The 21,763-nt window shown below is 43.9% G+C and overlaps 2 protein-coding genes and 1 long non-coding RNA gene across 4 annotated transcripts; 1 reads left to right on the forward strand and 2 right to left on the reverse strand.

Annotated features, from left to right (window-relative positions):
• Positions 1-1,386: 1,386 nt before the first annotated feature.
• On the reverse strand, positions 1,387-2,834 carry LOC121202108 (uncharacterized). The gene is made up of 2 exons (XR_005897419.2): positions 2,530-2,834; positions 1,387-2,332 (listed from the first exon to the last, which is right to left on the reverse strand). It is a non-coding gene; the product is annotated as an uncharacterized LOC121202108 (long non-coding RNA).
• Positions 2,835-3,044: 210 nt separating this feature from the next.
• On the forward strand, positions 3,045-8,763 carry ctsd (cathepsin D). The gene is made up of 9 exons (XM_029143674.3): positions 3,045-3,251; positions 4,326-4,482; positions 5,435-5,558; positions 5,656-5,774; positions 5,859-6,058; positions 6,958-7,080; positions 7,369-7,513; positions 7,886-7,984; positions 8,266-8,763. Exons 1-9 carry the CDS (start codon positions 3,190-3,192, stop codon positions 8,425-8,427), a joined length of 1,191 nt encoding a protein of 396 aa, XP_028999507.1. The 5' UTR covers positions 3,045-3,189; the 3' UTR covers positions 8,428-8,763.
• cdhr5a (cadherin-related family member 5a) lies at positions 8,746-21,443 on the reverse strand. 2 transcript variants are annotated; one of them, XM_029143671.3, is made up of 14 exons: positions 21,330-21,443; positions 15,679-15,851; positions 15,421-15,480; positions 15,226-15,315; positions 15,062-15,148; positions 14,825-14,929; positions 14,560-14,745; positions 14,065-14,155; positions 13,755-13,852; positions 13,464-13,670; positions 13,021-13,134; positions 12,864-12,930; positions 12,341-12,501; positions 8,746-10,176 (listed from the first exon to the last, which is right to left on the reverse strand). In XM_029143671.3, the coding sequence occupies exons 2-14, from the start codon at positions 15,703-15,705 to the stop codon at positions 9,619-9,621; spliced, it is 1,851 nt and encodes a 616-aa protein (XP_028999504.1). In that variant the 5' UTR covers positions 15,706-15,851; positions 21,330-21,443; the 3' UTR covers positions 8,746-9,618. The 2 variants fall into 2 exon arrangements, with proteins under 2 accessions (XP_028999504.1, XP_028999503.1); XM_029143670.3 differs by lacking the exon at positions 21,330-21,443 and adding an exon at positions 16,365-19,959.
• Between the last annotated feature and the right edge of the window lie 320 nt (positions 21,444-21,763).

Below are 21,763 nucleotides of genomic sequence, written 5' to 3' on the forward strand. Positions count from 1 at the left end.
TGAGCGAGGAAAATGAGCCTCGGAGCTGCGCGTCTGATTCGCTGTTAGGCCGCGTGCACACAGGAAGTAGGACAGAACCTTTACAGCCGACTGAGCCGATTGCATCTTTCCATCAAGCCTTCGCCACAAAGACTTAGAGCAGAACTCATTGTAAGAGGAGATTAGAAAAAAAGAGAGTCTCACGCTTTCTGTTCGACCCTTTGTTGTTTGTTGTGACTTTTTATGTGACTCTAACTGAAGTACAATAAGTCACAGTTTAAGTATTTAAAGGGTCGAAGGATGAGCCACGAGTGAGGGAGGAGAGAAGACGCAGAGGACGCATGCGAACGCATGCAAACGCAGAGCTGACGAGACCTTTGTCCTTTTGAACCTTTGCTTTTTAATCAGATTCTCTCAGGACTCATTGCATCTGATTGCACTTGATATGTATGGCTTGTTTTTCTAATGACCTTCTCTGCGAAGGAGCTACAGGCGATTGCATGTGGAAGGTCTCTTACAGACGGTTTGATTTCCACAGAAACCCAGTGAGGAGCGCGGCAAGACACAGGGAAACTGCAAATTAAAACGTCATTATCATTAGCTCACGGGGGGAAAATGTTGGGCTGATTAAAAGTTTCGGCGCTCGGCTGTTTAACAGTCTAATGAGGCTTAGTCGAGTGTGGAAACAGAGACAAAGGGAAAACGCGTGACGGAGGAAATCTGAGCGCTGCCATTTACAATTCATCAGATCGGCCAGGTTCACGCAACTGAACTACAGCAGAGTTGGTAATTTAGAGGCTGAATGTGTGAGTGGCAGCTGTTTCACCTCACTTTGAACTGTTTGCTGCGTACAGTACAGTGGGGGAGCTTTTTATAGCCTGATCAGAGGGAACGGATGCAGAAACATGTGGCCCGTTTGCTGTTGTCTATGAAAAGATCAGTAGCGGAAACGGCTAAAATGCAGCTACAGGACTCGACTGATGCTCTACATCCATTTCCTTCTTTCCACACACCTGCTGCACCGCGGGGGGCCGTGCGGTAACACAGGCACCGCTAACCACTTTTCCCTTTCTCTTCCAGTGTCGCGGCTCATCACGAACATTTTACGAGCTCAGATCCTTGTCTAAATTGTGAGACAGGTCGGCTGCAACAAAGGAGGAGCGAACGCTGCACGCCTCATTTATGGGACGCCGTAAACTTTCACCTTCGACCTGCGACCCGTCGCAAATCGAAGGCACAAAAACAAAAATCTGCTGCAAACACTGTGAATGACTAATGCGGCTGCTGAACGTCTACTTATTGTGCTGCTGTGACAGCTTCCACTCTTTCTGGGGTTTCCATCAGATTCTGGGAACTGGCAGGAGGATTTTCTACAACTCCCCAACAAGAGTCGAGTCACAAATAAGGTAAAGGTAAATCAATCAGTTGAATTTATTTAATGAGTCTTTCATCCAGCTGTTGCAGCCACCGCTGGGCCCAGCTCAGGTTTACTGTGTCCCCAAAGATTGGAACTCTACCAGTATGTTTATAAGGCACTAGAATCATTGATTTCCAATCCATGGACTGAGTTTCCAACAAAAGAAAGAAAAAAAAATGTTGGTCACGTCCACGTTGCTCAGGTTCACTTGTGACCCAAGTTCCTCTCTGTCGCTGCAGTTTCTCGGTGGAATGTTCTCAAGTTGGTCCACATTTCCCATCAGCACATGTCATATTTGCTACACTGGTGGTTTGGAGTCACATGAGTTGCTTTGTCATCAAAGCACTGACTGTCTGAAAAATGCTGCTCAGTCAGTCGCTCGGTGCAACTTCAGCCACATGACTTAGTTGTTCCACTTTCTAATGCTGATGATTTCAATGAAAAGTCATGTGTTTTCCTGAAGTAATACATGCTTGATATTTGTAATGACAGTGAGAGTGACTGGGCGAATCATGGGACGAGGAGGTTCAGAACGCAAACACAGAACAACAGTGAACAGGTGTGGTTCCGAAACGGAGGTGACAGGAATGTGCAGCAAACAGAATGACACTAAACACGTTCTATATATATCTGAAATACCAGTGTAAATGTTGGCTCAGTCACACGATCTTTACTGTGACATGAGGCTAATAAGTTGGGTCTCTTTTAACACATTTACTGTAGAATTTGTAGCTCAGACCTCAGATCAGTCCTCATGAAACAGAATTTGTAAAAACCACGTTTATTGCTACATTTGGTTTAAAGTGTGCAACAACACAAAGATGGCGTTGAAGCAGATGTTGACAGATATCTTGGGGTTGGATCTGAGTCCGTTGCGTCAACTTGCAGCAGCTGATCAACTGATAGGGGGACGGCGGCGTTGCTGACGTACGTTTCCTGTGTTAAAAATAAAGCGATTCGTGAACAGATTAATGCAAAGCTCAGGCTACAGCAGGGCAAATATTACTGACTAACAGACCGATATTGTCTAAGATAGTCCAATGATTGTGAAACTTGTGCTGTGTCTCATGTCGTATTCTGGATTCCAGCCTTTCAGTGATTCTAACCCAGCTTTTAACAGAGCAGCGACATACCTGTTATAGAAAATGCAGGTGGGAGCAGGTTCAGGACCGAGCTGCAGCCGCACCTTAAAGCAGAGAGAACTCACAGCCAATTAGATCATCAATGTGAAGGTCTGAACTGCTACAAAAACAAAGGGGGCCTCATTCCCACAGAACCAGGTATTTTGATGACATATTATTATTGTATGCGTTTTCCACTTTTCTATTTAAATCTGGCTGCAAAGCTGCAGCTGAAACTGAACTGATCTAATGTGGAATATGACAACAATAATCAGAGTGAGAATTGGTTTGTTGGATCTGAATGCAGTGCATCCTGAAAGTCTCTGATTCGCGGGGTGAGGCAGCCACTAGCTGCTCAGTTCAGGTCATTACATCGGCCTGTGCTGCGTTTTTACATTCACTGGCTTCGCCGCAACGAGCAGCCTCACAAACAACCCGCAAACGACGCCTGTTCTGTAGCTGTGCGCCAGTTCGTGGGAGCAGAAAACGACGCAACGAAATGTGGTCCCGCAGGGTCTGCTCTGGCGGAAGTGACGTCACACGCCAACCCCGGACCCTCACGTGACGGTGACTCCGCAGCAGTCAGCTGATAAAAACTCGGTTGTTTGTGGCAGCGAGTAGACGGAGAAGTGCTCGGTCGTTGCTCGGTCGTTCCAGCGCTGCAGCCTGAAGATGAGGAGCGTTTTCCTGTGCGTCCTGGCGGCGCTGGCTCTGACCGGCGACGCTCTGGTCCGGTAAGGAGCGCGCGCCGCCGACCTTTTGCTAACTCGACCCGCGCGTGAAGTGAAGCTAGCGGCAACTTACACAATGTCAAGCTGTTACGACACGAACGGCACAAACGGCTGCGCTGCGCGTAACGCAGCAGCGAGGGGGTCGACGGACTAACGGCCGTTTGCTACCGCGTTAGCACGAGTAGCTAACGCAGGCTAGTGTTTACCTCCGCGCACCGTTATCGACCGGTCTGTGCACGTGATGTTGTCTTTGTCAGTCTGAGCTCATCTTGTGACTCGTGGTTCACAAGGTGAACAGGTGAGCCTTAACCATTACTGTGCCGCCGCTGCGTCATTCTCAATCATTACGATGGCAATAAACTAATAAAGCGTTGTTTTTATATTAAGAAATTACAGGGTCACAGTAAGAAAGAAAGCACGCGGCTCATTCATGCCTCAGTCTTCTGTCTTTTTTATTCTGTTTTTATATATTTCATTTCTAGTGTCATTGGCAACAAATATTTTAAGTATGTGGAATATGAATTCAAGGGTGAAATACTGAAGACCACTAATCAACACTTTCCAACATTATAATTGAATCTGTGAGATCATTAACACTTTTTTGCCATTCGCCAAAAATAAAAAATGAATCTTCCATTCAGTCTGTGGTCGTTCCTATGACGGAGCTGTGCTTTCTGCATTCTCATTTCAAAAACCACCACAGCTGTCGAGCTGTTGGCCACAAATCAGCCACATGTTGAGTGGTTAGTGTTAGCGCTTTTACCTGCCCTCAGTTTAATTTTTTATTTCAAGGAGGGACATTTGAACCTTTAGTTAACTACTTGTGCACGTTACAATTGAAACGATTAAAATGCATTTAAACATTGAATGTGTTTTGATGACCTACATTACATTGGCCTAGTTCTACAGTTTGTACTCTGAGAGAGGATTTGTAAAATGCATGAACAAAAGCCTGTATTTGTTGTTTTTGTATTGCAAGTCAATTAGTCTAATCAGAGGCTATTTAAAATTTTTAAATAAAAACAAAAGTTTTCTAGCCAGTACGAGTCGTTAATCGTCAAACTTTTCTGCCCACAGAATCCCCCTAAAGAAGTTCCGGACCATCAGACGTGAGATGACCGACTCGGGGCGAAGAGCTGAGGAACTTGTGATGGACAAACACTCCCTTAAGTACAACTATGGCTTCCCTTCAAGTAATGCACCCACTCCAGAAGTCCTGAAAAACTACCTTGATGTAAGCATCACTCTCCAAATCACTGACCGGTGGACCTTTAATTCTTCACTTTCCTTAATGCACCACTGAGGAGCTAAAAGCCGAGCTAGGGGAGAACCACAACAAAGGTCCTCTTGTGTTATTTAGGCTGTGACCTTTTATGTTAATCCTTTCAAAACAATTAAATCTGTCTGTCAAGACCTGTAAGCAAGTGCAAGATTTCAGCTAATGGAAACTTTGTTTGCTTCAATCGTAGAAGGCATTTACCGTTTTAGTATTGTCACTTTTTGTCTTTTACTTTTAAAATGGATGAATGTTTAAAAACTATTAATGTGAATTAGTTCAGTGCTTCGAAAAGTTGAGTTTCTACCCTAAAATAGTTTTTATTGCAGTGTTATAAAAACCAATGACTGAAAAAAAGTTTTTACATAACAATTTTTATATACATAATTTTTCTAAACTATATTAATTACAACCCCAAATGATCATTAAAGCTGCAGCTCTCTGAATCAGCTGAGCCATTTCAAAGCCGGAGAGATTTGGTTTCAGTTTGAGGTTCAATCACGCAAGAAATCGCAAAGACTTCCGCATTTCTCCTTTTTAAAGGAAGTGAATGAAGTCTTGATTGACACTATTAAGCAATAATGGTTTCCACTCGAGTAGCGCTCAGTCACATGAAAGGGAAGTTTGCTTCAGCGGCTACTCTCAATGTGTTGAGTAATCGTCAGCTTCTCTCAGTTAACAGCTTATTTATTCGTGTGACACAGCGACTTTTTAACCAGTGTTCTAATGACATTTGCTGATGGTGAAGGATTCGTGGTTCAATCAGTGGTAAAACCAGAACAAACTACTGAAACCTTCTCTGTCAGACGCTGGTGACATAGTTTTGATTATTGACTGTTTATTATAAAGGACTGGGGAAAAAAGTTAAATCTGTTCTGTTTTTTTTTTTGTTTTTTTTTTTTTTTTTTAGGCCCAGTATTATGGCGAGATCGGCCTGGGCACCCCTCCTCAGATCTTCACCGTGGTCTTTGACACTGGCTCCTCCAACCTGTGGGTTCCTTCCGTTCACTGCTCCATCTCAGACATCGCTTGCTGTAAGTCTGTGCATTACGACATCCTGATCTCTGCTCAGAAACACTTCTGTAGTTACATAAAGGTTGGAGCTACTGATTGTTCTCTTCTTTTTCGCAGTACTCCATCACAAATATAATTCTGCAAAGTCCAGCACATATGTGAAAAACGGCACTGCCTTTGCCATCCAGTATGGAAGTGGCAGTTTGTCAGGATACCTCAGTCAAGACACGTGCACAGTAAGAGCATCTGTCTTTTCTGTTGCAGTCACACTAGATTCAGTGGAATAAGATGTGACTGAATGAAATCCTTGCTGTGTTCAGATTGGAGACATATCCGTGAGCAAACAGCTGTTCGGGGAAGCCATAAAGCAGCCGGGTGTGGCCTTTATAGCAGCCAAGTTCGATGGGATCCTCGGCATGGCCTACCCACGCATCTCTGTGGATGGGGTGGCTCCGGTGTTTGACAACATCATGAGTCAGAAGAAGGTGGAGAAGAACGTCTTTTCCTTCTATTTGAACAGGTGAGATAACGAACAGAGCTGCAGGAAGTGTGAATTATGTAGCAAGTGTGGGAGGTTGGAGCCGTTCTGGTCCACTTGGTTTTCATGGGGACATTGTACAACCCTTTGGATACTTTAGTGTTTTTAAGATTCTAATTTTTTTTGCAGAAATGTTAAATATAGATATTTCCTTCCTATGTGTTTCCTCAGCAGTGAGGTCACAGCAAAGGAAAGACTTTGCTGTGACCTCACTGATTCAGCCGTGCTATTTTGACTGTACACAGACATGACTGGCAGCCAGTTTGACCTGAGCCCCTCCGGCTCTAAAAAGCTGCTGTGTTAAAGGTGCAGCTCCAAGGTCATTTGTTCACACTTTATGTCCTTCTAGACCTTTTTTTTTTATTTTATTTAAATCCAGGAAATTCATGACTATGCTCCTTTACCCTAACCATCACAACTAAAGGCTTTAACCATTGCTCTAATCTGAACCAAAACTCAATTCTATCCTCAGCCCAAAAATCACATCTTAACCCTAAAACAGGCTTCAAACATGTCAAAATGTCCTCACTTTGGTAGGAAAAGGTTTTTTTTGGAGTTTTCACTTCGATGCAAGTACACACGCACAGTACAAACCCTGCCGTTCATTGGTGCTGGTGTAGAAATCCATTGATGTGCACCTGGATCTTACCCATGAAGGACTAGATGAAACACAGCCAACACTTTTTAAATTTTTTTTTTTAATTTGAGTTGTTCATATTTGTAACTTTGAGGCTTAGATAATGGCCACAAGATACGTTTAAAAACTTACATAGCTACTTGTATGTAGATTTAAGAATTTTAATGTGAGAGAGGGACTAATTATCAAATGTTGATGCTGATTTTAAACAGCTGCAAAAACAAATTTGTCTCCTTTGTTTCAGGAACCCAGAAACCAGCCCTGGTGGTGAACTGCTGCTGGGAGGAACGGACCCCAAATACTACAGCGGTGACTTCCACTACGTTAGCATCACACGCCAGGCCTACTGGCAGATCCACATGGACTCGTAAGCACATATTACTTTATATTAACACACAGTAACCTGTAGAATTCTGTTTTGTGACTGGTGAAGCACGGCTGTATTTCACGGTGCTGAGGGGAACAAACTGTCCTTTGATAAGGTCCTAGTGGAGTGGTCTCGACATGGAACATAAATTATGTACATCTGTGTACTGGGAAATGGCTTTAGTGTTTACTTAGAAAAATACCAGTAGCGCATTAATAAATGCAGTCATTAGGGTTTTTTATGTAATGACTATCATACCATGATTATAATCTAAATGTCGTGTGTTAGGATGACCGTGAGCAGCCAGCTGAGCCTGTGTAAAAGCGGCTGTGAGGCCATCGTGGACACTGGGACGTCTCTGATCACTGGCCCCTCTGCAGAGATCAAGGCCTTGCAGAAAGCCATTGGAGCCATCCCAATCATGTCAGGAGAGGTGAGAGGAAGCCAGCAGGCTTCAGCTGATCGTACTGTGCCTGTAAATCTGGAGCTGTTAGGGCGGTACATTTTAAGATGGCTTAACCTGCCAACATAACCTGAACATCAAGCGTCAAGATGTCAAAAAAGCTTCTGTTAAGTTTGTTTCTTTCAGCATCCACTCGCATCAGCTGAGTCATAGAAGTAAAGCAGTTTTTTTGTTTTTTTTAAATTGCTTTTTCAAGTTTGATTTTGTTTTTCAATTTTTTTAATACTTTTTATAAAATGCTTTTAAAATTATAAAACAGAAAAAGGTCAATCATAATTAAAACTAACAACAATAGAAGCAAAAAAAACAAGCAAAATAAAACGTATGCTGGTTGTGTTGCAGTATATGGTGAGCTGTGACAAGGTTCCATCGCTGCCCGTCATTACCTTCAACCTGGGCGGACAGAGCTACACTCTGACCGGAGAGCAGTACATCCTCAAGGTGAGACTGTGCAGGACATGTGCTTCATCATCCAGTAGGGGGCAGTACAGAGTCAGCTCCATCACAACAACACAGCTCTGTGTTGGTTCCAAAAGCCAAACAAGTGCAGTGTTGTTTGATTCAGCAAAGCTGGGGGGAGGCTAGTTTGTTTTATGAGCAGTGATGACAGATTCAAGTGGCTTTTCCTCGTTCCCTTGTTACAAGGAACAGTGTGTTTTATTTTGTGAGATCAGCAGCGTTGTCTCTCCTTTGACTTTGTCTTTGTCCTTACAATCCTCCAGGTAACTCAGGCTGGCAAGACCATTTGTCTGAGTGGCTTCATGGGTCTGGATATCCCCGCGCCCGCTGGGCCCCTGTGGATTCTGGGAGATGTATTCATAGGCCAGTACTACACCGTCTTCGACCGAGAGAACAACAGGGTGGGCTTTGCAAAGGCCAAGTAAGCGCTACGTGTGCTGCGATACGTTAAAGAGGAAAGTTGAACAAAAACTGCTGCACATTTTCTTTACATTTTGAAATCGAACATTTAGCAATAGAGTTTGTTTAGCGCATAAATGCACTATTCTGATGAACTTGTACAATTTCAAGCAGAGAACATACAACAGAAAATAATAGGTTTTATTGTGGTTGTATCTGATCAGGGATCAGTTTGTGTTTTTAATCAGGGATTTAATTTTAAACAAAACATTTAATTTGCATTTTAGGATGACTCCAGTCCTCAGCTACTGACTTTGAAATGTATTTTGTGAATGGCCTCAATAAACAGTTTTTAAAAATCAGTTTATTCTACTTTTTATTTAACATTAAACAATTGGACATTTTATTGCTTTATTATTGTCCAAATCACCTTATTGTACAAAAACCTTTTATTTTACATTTATTCTTAAATGGTTACATAAACACAAGAAAATACTGAGTGTTCAGTAGACACAATTTACACTTTTGTTCTTATAACAAAATAAAACATTTCCTACACTAAACAGTAACAGCTCCTGCCCCTTCGCATATTTACCTCAAAATACAAAACTGACTTATGCTCAGTTTAGTAACTATCGTGAATATGTGATGGAAAGTTTTTTTTTTTTTTTTCTCTATTACTAAAAATAATTAACTATTGCAACTTTACAAATGTATTTATGTTGCAGTACTATTGTATCGTTTCCTGACTTGATGTTACTTTAATGTCCTAATGTTAATTTGTTTTATACACTAAAGCATTATTAAAATCCCGAAATAAGAAAATACCACATGACAAATAAATGTACCCTAAATATTAGTTGCAATCTATTGCTGTCTTAGAAAGTGGCACCACGTGAAAGGTTTCTACAGACCTTATTTACAACCAGACTACGATATTTGTTAATTTGGCTATTGACTGAAAGTCTGTCAGACCAGACGCTGTAGTCGTCCTTCATAAGCACAGACGCAGCTATCTGTATTTCATTAAAACATAAATGTGATTTCATGTTTGTGTGGTGTGACCACTTACTGTACATACAGAGACTTTTTTCCCACATTGGAAAAGCCTTTGATCCTTGAAACCAATACTTTGGACTTATCCACTGTTTTCATGGAGTCCTGACACCTGTGGCTTCCAAACAGCAACCTCAGTTTTCTCCCGCTGACGTCTCCTGTCAGTCGTCCTGGTTTTCAGGGTTTTTTTCCGAGCTGCTACTTCCATTATCCTGCTCCTCCCTGGGTTCTGGGTTCTGGTCGTCCTGCCCTGCATCGGGCTCTCTGAGCGGGGCAGCCGGGTCTCTGACAACCCCGTCCATCTCCAGCTCTTCCTCAGTCTCCTCCTCCACCCGACCCACGCTGTCGGGAATTATCTCCACCTCGATGTCTGACGAGTCTGCGCTCTCCTTGAACCACACGGTCTTCTGGCCCTCCTTCCTCCTCTGCTTGGCCAGGACTGGCCTCGTGCTGTACTCGTCCCAGTCTCCTCTGCCCCTCCTGGCAGAGGGGCTCCCCTTGGGAACGTGGTTCGAGTACACGCCGCAGGAGGAGCAGTGGCTCCGTCTCTCCAGGGGAATGACCCGTCCACGGGAATGTGGGAACGTGCTCCGTCTGGGAAGAATGTTGTTCCAGCGTCGGCTCTGGTCGCCCTCGTTCTGGAAGCCGTCGTTGGTGTACTGGAGGGAGTCCCTGTGGCCAGTCTGGTGCTGCTCAGACTTCAGGCAGGGGCCTAAGCACTAGTGGCAGGAGAGAGATGATTTAGGTACTAGGTTGTCTCAGTAGAACACCACAGCACAAACTATGTGTTAAATACTGTGTTTTATGAGGAGTGATGACAGAGATTCGTGTAGTTTTAGGTTTTCCTTATTCTCTACTTACAGGGAACAGTGTGTTCATTTTGTGTGATGGGAACATTAAAGCAGCGGCGTCTCCTTTGACTTTGTATTTCTCCTTACAATCATCCAGGAGACTCAGGCTGGAGAGGCCATTTGTCTGAGTGGTTGAATGGGTCTGGATATCCCTGACCCCACTAGGCCCCAACAACATACTGTACTATACTACTCTTTTTTTTATCACATACTTTCGTGAATAGTGTTGTGTACTGTGACACTTTTTTAAACATACTATGTTTTTAAAAACTACACATACTGGACTACGACGTGTTTCACCACATATTACACAATGACCATTTTTTCATATGTTATACTATAACACTATTTTGAAGACAAAATCAATAACTATATGTTTTTATCACATACTGTAACACTTTTTGAGGAGATATTATCCTATGACCCCTGTTTCATCACAAACTATGCTATGACATTTTATTTATGGTGTGTTCTGCAGTGTTCTGTTATGTGCAACCATTACTGCAGATATTATGTGTAGGAGTGATCATTCATGTGTTTTGATGCGTGCAAAATAAACTGTCTGTGTCTGTACACACAAAGATGGTCACAAACGCTAATGCTGTCCTGTCAGATTCTTAAATGTTTTTCATCACATGCTATACTATGACAAATGTTGAGAACATACTAGAGTATGATGGGTTTTTCATCACATAATATATATACTATGATGTCATTTTTCACGACATACTACACTGACATTTTTTTCATACAATGATTACTGTTTTCACAACATACTGTACAATGACACTCTTCAACACTTACTATAGTATATTATAAAAAGTGTCATAGTATAGTAAAAAAATGATGTCAGCCACAGAAAAAAATTTATCAACTTCAATAGTGCACAAATTGTGACAGTCTACTTGTTTATACCACAACAAATGGTAAGGAGGCTAACACTTAATGTAGTACATCATAAAAAGTGTCGTAGTATACTACAACACAGTATGTCATAAAAAAACTCATCATAGTATACTATATAGTTAAAAAAAACATCGTAGTATAATATGTGATGAAAACAACAGTATATTGTGCAAAACACGTCATGTTGTTAAAACACATTATTATAATCTACTATACTATAAAGTGTCAGTCTCACGGTATTTTTTGAAAAACGTGATAAAACAAGGGTCTTAGGTGATAAAACCACATCATAGTAAAGTATGTTGTTGAAAACACATCTAGTATGTCTAGTATGTCCTCAAAAATGTCACAGTCTAGTATGTGATTAAAAACATGTGATAGCCTAGTATTGATGAAAATGACAACACAATATAGTAGGTGGTAAAAACACAGTATAGCGGTGAAAAACATCTTTCCACCACATAATATACTATGTGATGAAAAACATGGTAGTCTAGTGTGTCATGAAAAATATAGTATGTGATAAAAATATAGCTATAAAAACACAACATAGTATAGTATGTATAAAAGTGTGTTAAGTATAGTATGTGATGAAACAGACATCATAGTCCGATATGTTGTTAAACACGTCTCAGAGTATAGTAGGTTGTGAAAAATATCTTTTAGTATAGTATGTCTTTTAAAAGTGTCATAGTATAGTTTGTGATGAAACAAGGGTGATAGGATAGTAGGTGAGAAAAACGCATCATAGTAAAGTATGTTGTTGACAACAGATCAGTAGGGCAAAACTAACTGTCTCACAACTATGATGCTTCTCTCAACATTCTGTAATGCGACCCTTTTAAAACTACAAATTATAGTTGTAAAAGGAGGACTGTCTTAAGGTGGACTATCTTGCATAATTAGACAGAAATGAGAAAATATCACGCAAATAAGAAAACAATGTTATTAACTTTTAACTATATAGTCTTACACATAAACCCTATTCATACAGCCTCCTTCAAGTGTTGTAGTCCATGCGTTATCAGCACAATGATATTACATTACCCTTTCCTATTACAAGCATTTCTTGATAATCATTATTTAAATTCTTGGCCTTGGAAACACTGAAAATAAGAAGACTGACCCCGCATATTTTGTCCATGCTGCTATTTCCTCTCCACAAGCGTGAAATCAAGAAGCCGATTACTATGAAGCAGAGGATGAGCAGAGCCGCCATCACCAGGCCGAGCAGAGCCATGTCACCTGGACGGTAGCCGGCGTTTGCAGGAGATGGGATGGACTCAGCTGCAGGGGGCACAGACCAGAACCAATGACTTAAAAAACAGCAGCCTCTTTTTTACACAGCAGTGGAGTCATTTTGGTGCTGACAGGTGGTAGTTCAGATCTAGTTCAAGCGTGTGACTGCTGTTAGAGTGGAACATAAAGGGCAGAACCCTTGTAAAACAGGAGAATAAAGAGGTGAAGTAGCTTTTCTCGTTTACACAGGCCACAGTATCATCATAACACATCAGAAAATCAACGTAACTTAAAATGATTGTAAAATGAAAATATTGAAATATAGAGTGATCTATTACTATTAAAATGATTTAAATCTAAAAGGTTTAATATTTATTTTCCCACCACGCACTCAGTAAAAGGTGTCTCACCAGGAATGACCTGAACAGACAGGGCTGCTGTGCCCGACTCCCCTGTGCCTGTATCCACCGCCCTGAGCTGCAGGCAGAGAAGAGTTCACAGAATGCAGCAGAGACTCAAGGATCAGGCAGAGGTGCTCGACGCTGACGGGAGGCGGCTGCCTGTTACCTGAAGTGCAAACGACTCAGTCTTAACAAGCCTCTTCAGGATCACGAAGCCGTCAGAGGTCACGTTGACGTAGCTGCTGTACTGAACTTCATACTTCACGTCTGGATTCACACCCTAAGTCCAACAAACACACATGGAAAGGGCAAAATAACGTCTCATTATATTATTTCATACCTGCAGGTGGATTTGTGTAATTACAGACATAAAAAGCTTCATCAGTTTGGACTGACTGACCCCAACGCTCTGCAAATATTATTTAAACCTCATAAAATGGACTCAACTTAATAAGTTGGAGAGTAAGATATAAATAAGCTAAAGAGGAACATTAACTATAACTTTTCTATTTCTGGGTGAATATTCACTCTGTTACCTCTGTGCACCTGCAGAAAATTCAAGTGATTTAATAACGTATTCACATTTCCCATTATCGGGGCGTCACTCACACTAGCGAAGTCGTCGTCGCGGGCTCGGACCCTGAAGGGCCGGTTGGTGCCTCTGTCCCTCAGGATCATGCTCTCAGGCACAGAGTTGCTGTAGATGAAGCCTTCGTACCGCTCCTTCTCAAAGCGAGGGGGGTTCCTGCTCTTCTTCATCACCTCAATGGTCACTTGAGTTACTGCAAATTGATCCCTGTTCGTCACCTGTGACGCCTGGAGACCGAGAGACGTGGGTGAGAAATTAATGTGTCCTTTTTGCATTCATAAATACGACAGGACAGCGTTTGTGTTCCTCACCAGAATGGTCAGAATTATTGGGCCGATAATATCAGCAGCTTTGGCCATGGTGATGTTTCCTGTGTCTTCATCAATGTGGAAAATATTTCCCTCGTTACCTGAAGAAGGAAGAAACATGACAGTTCAAGTTCAACACAGCTTCATGATGTAACAAAGTTATCTACAGCTAAAAGGATGAAATGCACGCTTCATGAGAAGGTTAAGGACAACTGTGATGTCCTTCATTTAGGCCGACTTTTCCGATCAGAGTGATTAAGTTCCAATTAATGCACCGTAACAGAACAGAAGCTGAATGAGGTGTGGTTCAGACCGCGCAGAATTCTGTAGCTGATCTGCTCGCTCCGGTTCTTGTCTCCATCCTTGGCAAACACCGGACCAGGCTCCAGCACTAAAGGCCCCTCCTGAGGATAAAATGACACATGGCATCATTCATTTAAACCAAGACAGGCAGACAGACGGGCAGGCAGACAGACAGACGGGCAGGCAGGCAGGCAGGCAGACAGGCAGGCAGACGCACGCAAACAGACAGACAGACAGGCAGACAGACAGACACACAGACACACACACACACACACACACACACAGAAAGGCAGACAGACAGACAGACAGACAGACAGACAGACAGGCAGACAGACAGACAGACAGACAGACAGACAGACGGGCAGGCAGACAGACAGACGGGCAGGCAGACAGACAGACGGGCAGGCAGGCAGACACACAGACACACAGAAAGGCAGGCAGACAGACAGACAGACAGACAGACAGACTCCTGGATCAAAGACACCAACGTCCCGCGTGGACCCACCTCCTTCTCCGTGAGGTTGACTTTGCCTCTGTATCCGGAGCTCACACACAGTTTAGCGATTCCTAGGTTTGTCCTCAAACACGGCTGGAACCACGGCGGCCGGTTGTCAACGTCCTTCACATGGATGGTGATGGTGGCCACAGACGTGAAGAAGGGCTTGTTGGAGGCCGAGCCATTGAAGGTGTCCTTGAACGTGGCAGAAGCCAAACGTCAGTGAGCTGCGGAGCTCTGCTGTGACTGGATGAATGCGTCAGTGTGACTGTACCTGCACATGTAGAACCAGAGAGATCTTCTGCACCACATCGTAGTCCAGGATGCTTTTAACAACTAGTTTTGGAGTGTTGACGTTCTCCAGGCGGAAATATTTATCCTGAGAGAAGGAACAGTACAGGACTCGTATAAAAAATGATCACTCAAACATTAAGGGACATTAAATGAGAAAACAAGATGGCTGCTGGTGGAATCGACCGGTCCGTCCTGTGGAGTGAGTCACCAGGCTCACCGGAGCGGGTTCTAAGCGGTAGTACAGCGGTTCTGAGTCAACATCTGTGGCTTCTATCAGTCCAACGCTGGCGTTGACTGGACTGAGCTGCAGGAGACAAAACAGTGAGTCAGCGCAAAGCAGGAGTGAGCTGGAGCCACGGTGCCGGCACCAGCGCCGCTCACCTCATTCACCTCCAGCGTGTAGTGGTTCCGGGCAAAGTTCGGCGGGTTATCGTTCACATTTTCAACCAGAACTTCCACGGACTCGTTGACCTTGGACAGAGACGCGTCGGAACAAAACGGGCTCAGTTCGTTTGGGTCATTTTAAACAGTCGCTGGCTTCTCGGGCCTTTTTGCCTTTGACGCCGTTCTACTCACAGATTTGGAGCCAGATTTGCTGCATCGCACCCACACGACCAGCGCCGCACTAGACAAAGACTACACAACACAGAGCAGCAGAATTAGCAATGTGTAACGTTCACATTCAGTTCTTCTGTTTCAGCTTCTTCACAACAACTCCACACAGCGGTGCCGGAATCAGAGGCTCGACTCAAAAACTGCAGCCTGGAAGTTTCAGCTGACGTTACTGCACGCGCTCAGTGAAACACGCCTTTAGACCGATTGGGTCATAAGTACCTCATAGTCCAGGCCTTTCTTCACCATCAGAGCGTTCGCTTTGAGGTAGAACAGATCTTCAGGGTTCACGTAGATGCTCAACTTCACGTCGCTGCTGGAGCTGATCAGCGCCACCTGAACGTCAGCCGTGTTGTTTTCTGGGACCGTCACCGGACCGGGCGGAACCTGGCAAACTGTGGAGGAGAGAAGGTGAGCTCAGATCACAAATGCATCCAACGTCTATGATACTTTTAGGAAGTAGTCAGTGCTGTTTTAGTTTGCACACAGTCCTAAAAAATAACAAAGGTCATTAAATATGTGTTCCTCTGCACAACAGGTCAGAACAAAACAATTGGCACAAAGTAAAGTAATACTTCAACATATCTGCACAGTAAACAGAAAACAAACAAAACACAATAAAGGCCAAGAGGATGCAAAAAGCGGCGGCATCACAAGCAGACAGAAGGAAGCACAGGCCACGTTTCCTGCTCCTACATGTAACTTAAAGCCAAGTGTAGTTCTTTTGGTCTTTGGAGTGAACTAATGGACAGCATTCGCTGCAGGGCCCAGAGGTGGACGTGGGCTCCTCGGCTGAAGGGCCAAACGTTAAAACCCTCCACGTCTGTGCCGTGTTCCCGTCGCTGACCTCCTCCCTGCTCTCAGCAGCAGCGCGCGGCGCCGTCCTCGCGAACCCGAGCGCTACTCACGTCTTTGAGCCGTGGAAATGGCACAGAAGCAGATGGCGGCGATACACGCGAGGAGGCCGTTCGCAGGTTTGCTCTTCCCATTCAGTTCCATGTCCTGGTTTAGAGGCATCCACAGATGAAGTGCAGAGAAGGATGAGGAGCCCGTGGTACCAGCTGGTACTCATCCACATAATGGCCTGTCTGTGTCGCCCAGCGAGTGGGAGTTGACTACAGTTGCAATGTTTGTGACTTCATCTTACGGGCACATATCGCATCAAGCGCCTGCCAGCAGTGCACTCGCAGCCTCCCACTAAAATACTTGCATCTGTTTTAGCTGGACTGGTGGTTATGTATCGGTGGCACTGGTGCATTCTGGGAGCAATCCAGCAGAGGAATGTGGATAATGTTTCTCACACTGAAATGCCACTAGAATGATTTGATTTTGCTGATTGTACCAGGTACGATCATTTAAATTTTTCATTTGCTTTGAGTCTTGGGAAGATGAGTGCTGCAGCGGCAGGACGTCTACAGAGAGCAGATCTCAACATGACGCAGCACATCCAGGATGACTGGAACAACGTCTCCTGAACGCACCGCCAGGATCTGGCCGACGTCACTAATTAAGGATTTCATTTCTGTCAACAAAAACTGAATAAAGTTAATTCAAGAAGGAAACAATGCCTTGATACTAGAACTAAAGTGTAAACTTTCACTTTAAGTCTTTTCATTTCAGCATTAAACAACATTAAAGAAATAAAGAAAGAGCAATTCTTTTTCTAACTGCTAAAATAGAACTGCTGGTCAACTACACAGTTGTGTGACCTTTGACCTTACAATGTAAAGTGCTTTTACACAACTTTTGCTATGACTGCATTGTATCCTATATAAATAAAATGACTTGAAAGAAAAAGGAAACAGTGCTGCAGTGACGGCCACCGAATAAACGAGAACCTAAAAGACAAATGTCGGGTCAAGTATTAAATAGATCAGCTCTGTGTTATTTATACACATTTGAGCACATACCAGTGGAAAATCCAATGAACAGCCCTCCCTCAGGTTTCCAGGGGTCAGAAACATTTCCCCCCTGCTTCCTGTCGGACGCCTCACACTGTAATAATGACAGAAGGTTCCACTGGCACGAACGGAGCATAAAGGCTTCACGTGCACAAGGAACCACTGTGCAAACACCACAGACACCTTACACTGATGCACAAGCATTCTCAGTCCTCATGCACAGACCCCCCATCTCCTCTGTGTGGGAACAAGCTCCCAGTGTCATGATGTCACATGACACATACATTGGGCTTCCTCAGTAACACACAGCTGACCAGACACTGCACGCATCATAACAGCCGACTCCATTCATGACTGAACTTCTGTCCCAGTCTTTCATTACTGTGTTTTCCTCTCTGACCACCAGGAGGAGCCTGAGCTCCTCAGCAGAGGCGGTCTGGGCTGCTTCCTCTAAATTAAAGACTCCAAGAAGTCTGAAACGAGGTCCAGTTAATATGAGTACACGCATAAGCTAAAAGTGATGAGTACAAAGAGATGTAAACCAAAAACATCAGGTCCCTGAACCAGCAACACACAACAAAGGATGAAGTTCCCGATACAGCTGAAGAAATTCTGTCTGCGCTTCTACAGAGCCACCGCTGAGCCCATCCTGACCCGCGCCCTCACCGTCTGGTACCTGGTCTGGACCGGACCAGGCGGCAGCGTGTCCTTTGCTCATCCAGTCTGCCATGGCTCCGGGACCCGCAGGACCCCAGAACCATGAATGGGTGGGAAGGAGCTACAAAGGCAACTCAGAACCGCCTCAGCCCAGAAACAGCTCACGGATCCAATGTGACAAAAACCCGCATCACAAGAACCGTTCCTAAGCGTTAAACACGCTGCAGTACCAGCTTCACGAGCATCAGATGAAAACAAACCATAACCCACAGCAATAATGAGCTTTTCAGCCTCCGGGGGGCGCCAGCAACACTAGGACGCTTCCACTTCCTGTCTGGTTCAGTGTGTTAGTACAACATTGGACTTTTTGCAGAATAACTGGTGCTGTGCTGTGATGTAACTGTATGTTGGGGGTTGGTTGTGTTTAGCAAAGAAGCTAATCTCATTAGAGACCTGCTTAATGACATTCTTGTTCCGCCTAAAGCAGTGAAATGGAGAACGAGCCATAACAAACAGGACCAAGTAGAAGTTACACAAAAGCTATTTTATATAAAAATGTCAATACCTTTCTATGTTATGACCTGATGAAGATGACATAGAAACTATAACAACAGAGACTAATGATGCACCTTGTGCCTCACTGACCTGGTCTGACCTGTGACATCACACACAGGATTATGGGATGCCGGGCTGTCACATGACTGTGATGACATGGGGGAATAAGTGTGAAAGGCAAACAAGCGGCCAGTGTGTGCGAGTGGACTGGCTCAGACGCGGCGCCGTGTGGCTGCCGGCCAAGCAGGGAGACAGGCAGAGCCGACGACTGGTTGGGGTTAAGGTAAGATTGGGGTCAGGCGGAATACGGTAACAACAACATCTCACCGACTGAACGCAGGTCTCACGCCTCGGCTCCTAGTTTCACCTTTACTGGTAAAAGTCATGTGAAGCTTTTGACCCTAACTCGACCCCACCCACGTCTGGGCTCAAAGCTCTCCTCACACTCACACACGTCCCGGGTCGGCTTCTATGAGATGAAGACGCTTGACCTTTGACCCCCGCCTCCAGACTGCCCTCTTGAACTGTTCTGAACATCCAGACTGACTCTGTGCCACATTTAGATGGAAACAGCTCGTTTCTGCTGCCACAAGCGGCTGAACATATGTTATTCAATTCAATATGCAGCGATGCAATTACAACAGAACTCACTTGTAACGTTTAGCATGAGTCATAAATGGTTTCTTTTTTTAGTGCCCATTAATCAAGTGGATGTCGTCATCAGTCCATCTTTGTCTCATTGTTTCCTTTTTATGAACCTGTATTTGTTCACCTTTAACTCGTACCTACTGTGCATCAGGTTGCGTCGCTCCCCTTTTAGACCAGAGGGGACAGTCTCAGGACCACTATGCTCCTCTGCGCACACACACACACACGCACACACACACACACACAGTAATTAACCTCATCCTCAGCTCTGTCTCATAACACTCCTGCCACTGTGGCGTCTTTCAATCAGTCAGAAAAATGAGGATCTCTAACCTTTATTTGACTGTCACAGCGACAGCCCAAGAAGCAGCTATTTATTCTAAGCGCTCTGTAAAAGGCTCACGCTATCTTTGATCTCATCGCTCCCTGCAGGGTTACAGAGCCATCGCCGGCTCATTCAGGGCAGACTGACCTCTAAAAGCTGGTCAAGTGGCAGGAGCACGCTGAAAGGGGATACAGCGGTGCTTAAGGTGAGAGAAACACAGCAGGAGGCAACAACAATTAAAACCCTTTCGGTCACGGTGTTGTGATCATGGTTTCACCTAAATGTCACAATAGTTTACTTGAGATGTGCTTTGCTGCTTATTAAGAAAAAGAATTAAGACGATATTTTTCAACACAATAGTCTGTGGTGTTCATCATCAACCTATCGGTTTTAAATCTCACTCTAACACACACACACACACACACACACACACACACACACACACACACACACACACACACACACACACACACACACACACACACACCTTCCTAAGCTACTCTGACCGAGCGACGTGTCCAGCTGCTATGACTCAGGCTGTGGTGTCCACAAAGGGCGCGTTTTGACCTTAGTGGATGATTCTGTACTCGGCCGTGATCTTGCTCTTCTTCATGCATTTCCTGACCCAACTAGGATGAGCTGAGCCTCTTTACTGTGCACTCAGATTCTCCTCCTCCCCCTGAGGCTGTGTGATGGTATGAAAAGATCTAATTGCTGCTGACTTTATCCAAATGATATTCATGCCACAGGAACAGCCGCGGCACAAACACCTTTACGCCCAGATCATAAGTAACAGATGCTATGAAACGTGTCAGCTGTTTGACGCATGTGGTGTCTGAATAGAACATCAAGATCTCAAAATAAGAAGCTTTTATTCCCTCAGTCAACAGTAAAAACCTAAAAGACATACAGTAAGACCAGTCAGGACGGAGTCTGGCTTCATGAGCTTTGAATATCTGGATATAGTTAAGTTACATAAATATGATTTATGTAACCAAACTGTTAAAAACACCAAGTCTCACTATTATTTCAATTAGTCAACGTCAGCCAACTACCCTGATACGCTGCAGCGCACACGCACCGCTGGCAGGAAACTCAATCTACGGCCCACATTATTAGCAGGCCGTACATGCAGCGCTCCTCGGGTCTGTATCATGTGAAATGATTAGCAAGTCTGCAGCGAGCCGTGCGTCCGTCTTCGTGCCCACTTCTGGCAGAGTCGCCAAAAAAATAAATGAGCAATTTATTTGGTCTCGTGTTGAACTAATCTCTTTGGGGTTCATTCATAACACGTTACAGCTTTATGCAAATCAAATATTCTCTGTTGAAGATTTCCAGCTATTACTTTTTGAAAGCCTGAACGTCCAGGATCACTACTTTATGAGCCATTTGTTGTTGCCATGAGTGAGCAGGACTAATACACATGCACAAGGACAATACTCTAATTTGTGTATTATATATTTTAAAATTGGTTGATGATTAAACAACTGAAGATTAAAACATTAGAGCGACTTTGTTCTTCAAAACACAAATCAATTTTTCTTCAAAGCACAAAGAAAACCTCTATCTTCTGCTTCTGCCGGTCTCCAGCAAGGGTTATGTTAGAACACATACATATTTAATATGGTTTCATTCATAATACAGGACTAACTAACTTCAGGCTGTAAAACAATAACAATGACGCTTCTTTGTTCTTTTTATATCTAAGAGGATGAAGAGTAAAACACAAACAGGCCGTTTCATCGTAGCCTCAGAGCGTCTGGAATCAGGTGGATTCATGAACTCACCGCAGCTTCTACGCGTCGTTTACAGGAGGATGAACCTGGTTCGTGGCCCCGTTCATCAGCGGTGACATTTTGACCTCGTTCACCCTCAGGCAGCGCACGTCTTCACACCTACATCACAGCTGGTTAGTTCAAACGTAATGAGAGGCCGTCAGAAGATACGGAGCTTTTAATTAAAACATGAGAAGGAGAAAGAGACGCGAGGTCTATTTCTCTCTAAAGGTATGAAAACAGAGGACATGCTGTAAGATCAGTGTCGCGTTACGCAGAGATGAGACAAGGAAAGTAAAATATTAAACTGGAGTCATAACGTAAGAAGTAGAAAAGAAGCAGCACATTAGTACTATTCATAACAGAGCAAGAAGAACCGTTAGACAAGACACTGGACCCGGAAGTGTCCAAAACCCCATATTCGATTAATTATGAATCTATAAAGC

The sequence above is a fragment of the Betta splendens genome, chromosome 3 (genome assembly GCF_900634795.4).
Source record: "Betta splendens chromosome 3, fBetSpl5.4, whole genome shotgun sequence".
NCBI lineage: Eukaryota > Metazoa > Chordata > Actinopteri > Anabantiformes > Osphronemidae > Betta > Betta splendens.

Excerpts from the sequence above, each read along its gene's own strand:
- ctsd (XM_029143674.3), top strand. The coding sequence starts at position 3,190 with ATGAGGAGCGTTTTCCTGTGCGTCCTGGCGGCGCTGGCTCTGACCGGC. Across the intron at positions 5,775-5,858 it reads TCAGTCAAGACACGTGCACA|ATTGGAGACATATCCGTGAG; the intron begins GTAAGAGCATCT and ends TGCTGTGTTCAG. Across the intron at positions 7,081-7,368 it reads TGGCAGATCCACATGGACTC|GATGACCGTGAGCAGCCAGC; the intron begins GTAAGCACATAT and ends GTCGTGTGTTAG.
- cdhr5a (XM_029143670.3), bottom strand. The coding sequence starts at position 16,473 with ATGCCTCTAAACCAGGACATGGAACTGAATGGGAAGAGCAAACCTGCG. Across the intron at positions 13,671-13,754 it reads CAATAATTCTGACCATTCTG|GCGTCACAGGTGACGAACAG; the intron begins GTGAGGAACACA and ends CTCGGTCTCCAG. Across the intron at positions 12,502-12,863 it reads GTCTGTTCAGGTCATTCCTG|CTGAGTCCATCCCATCTCCT; the intron begins GTGAGACACCTT and ends TGCCCCCTGCAG.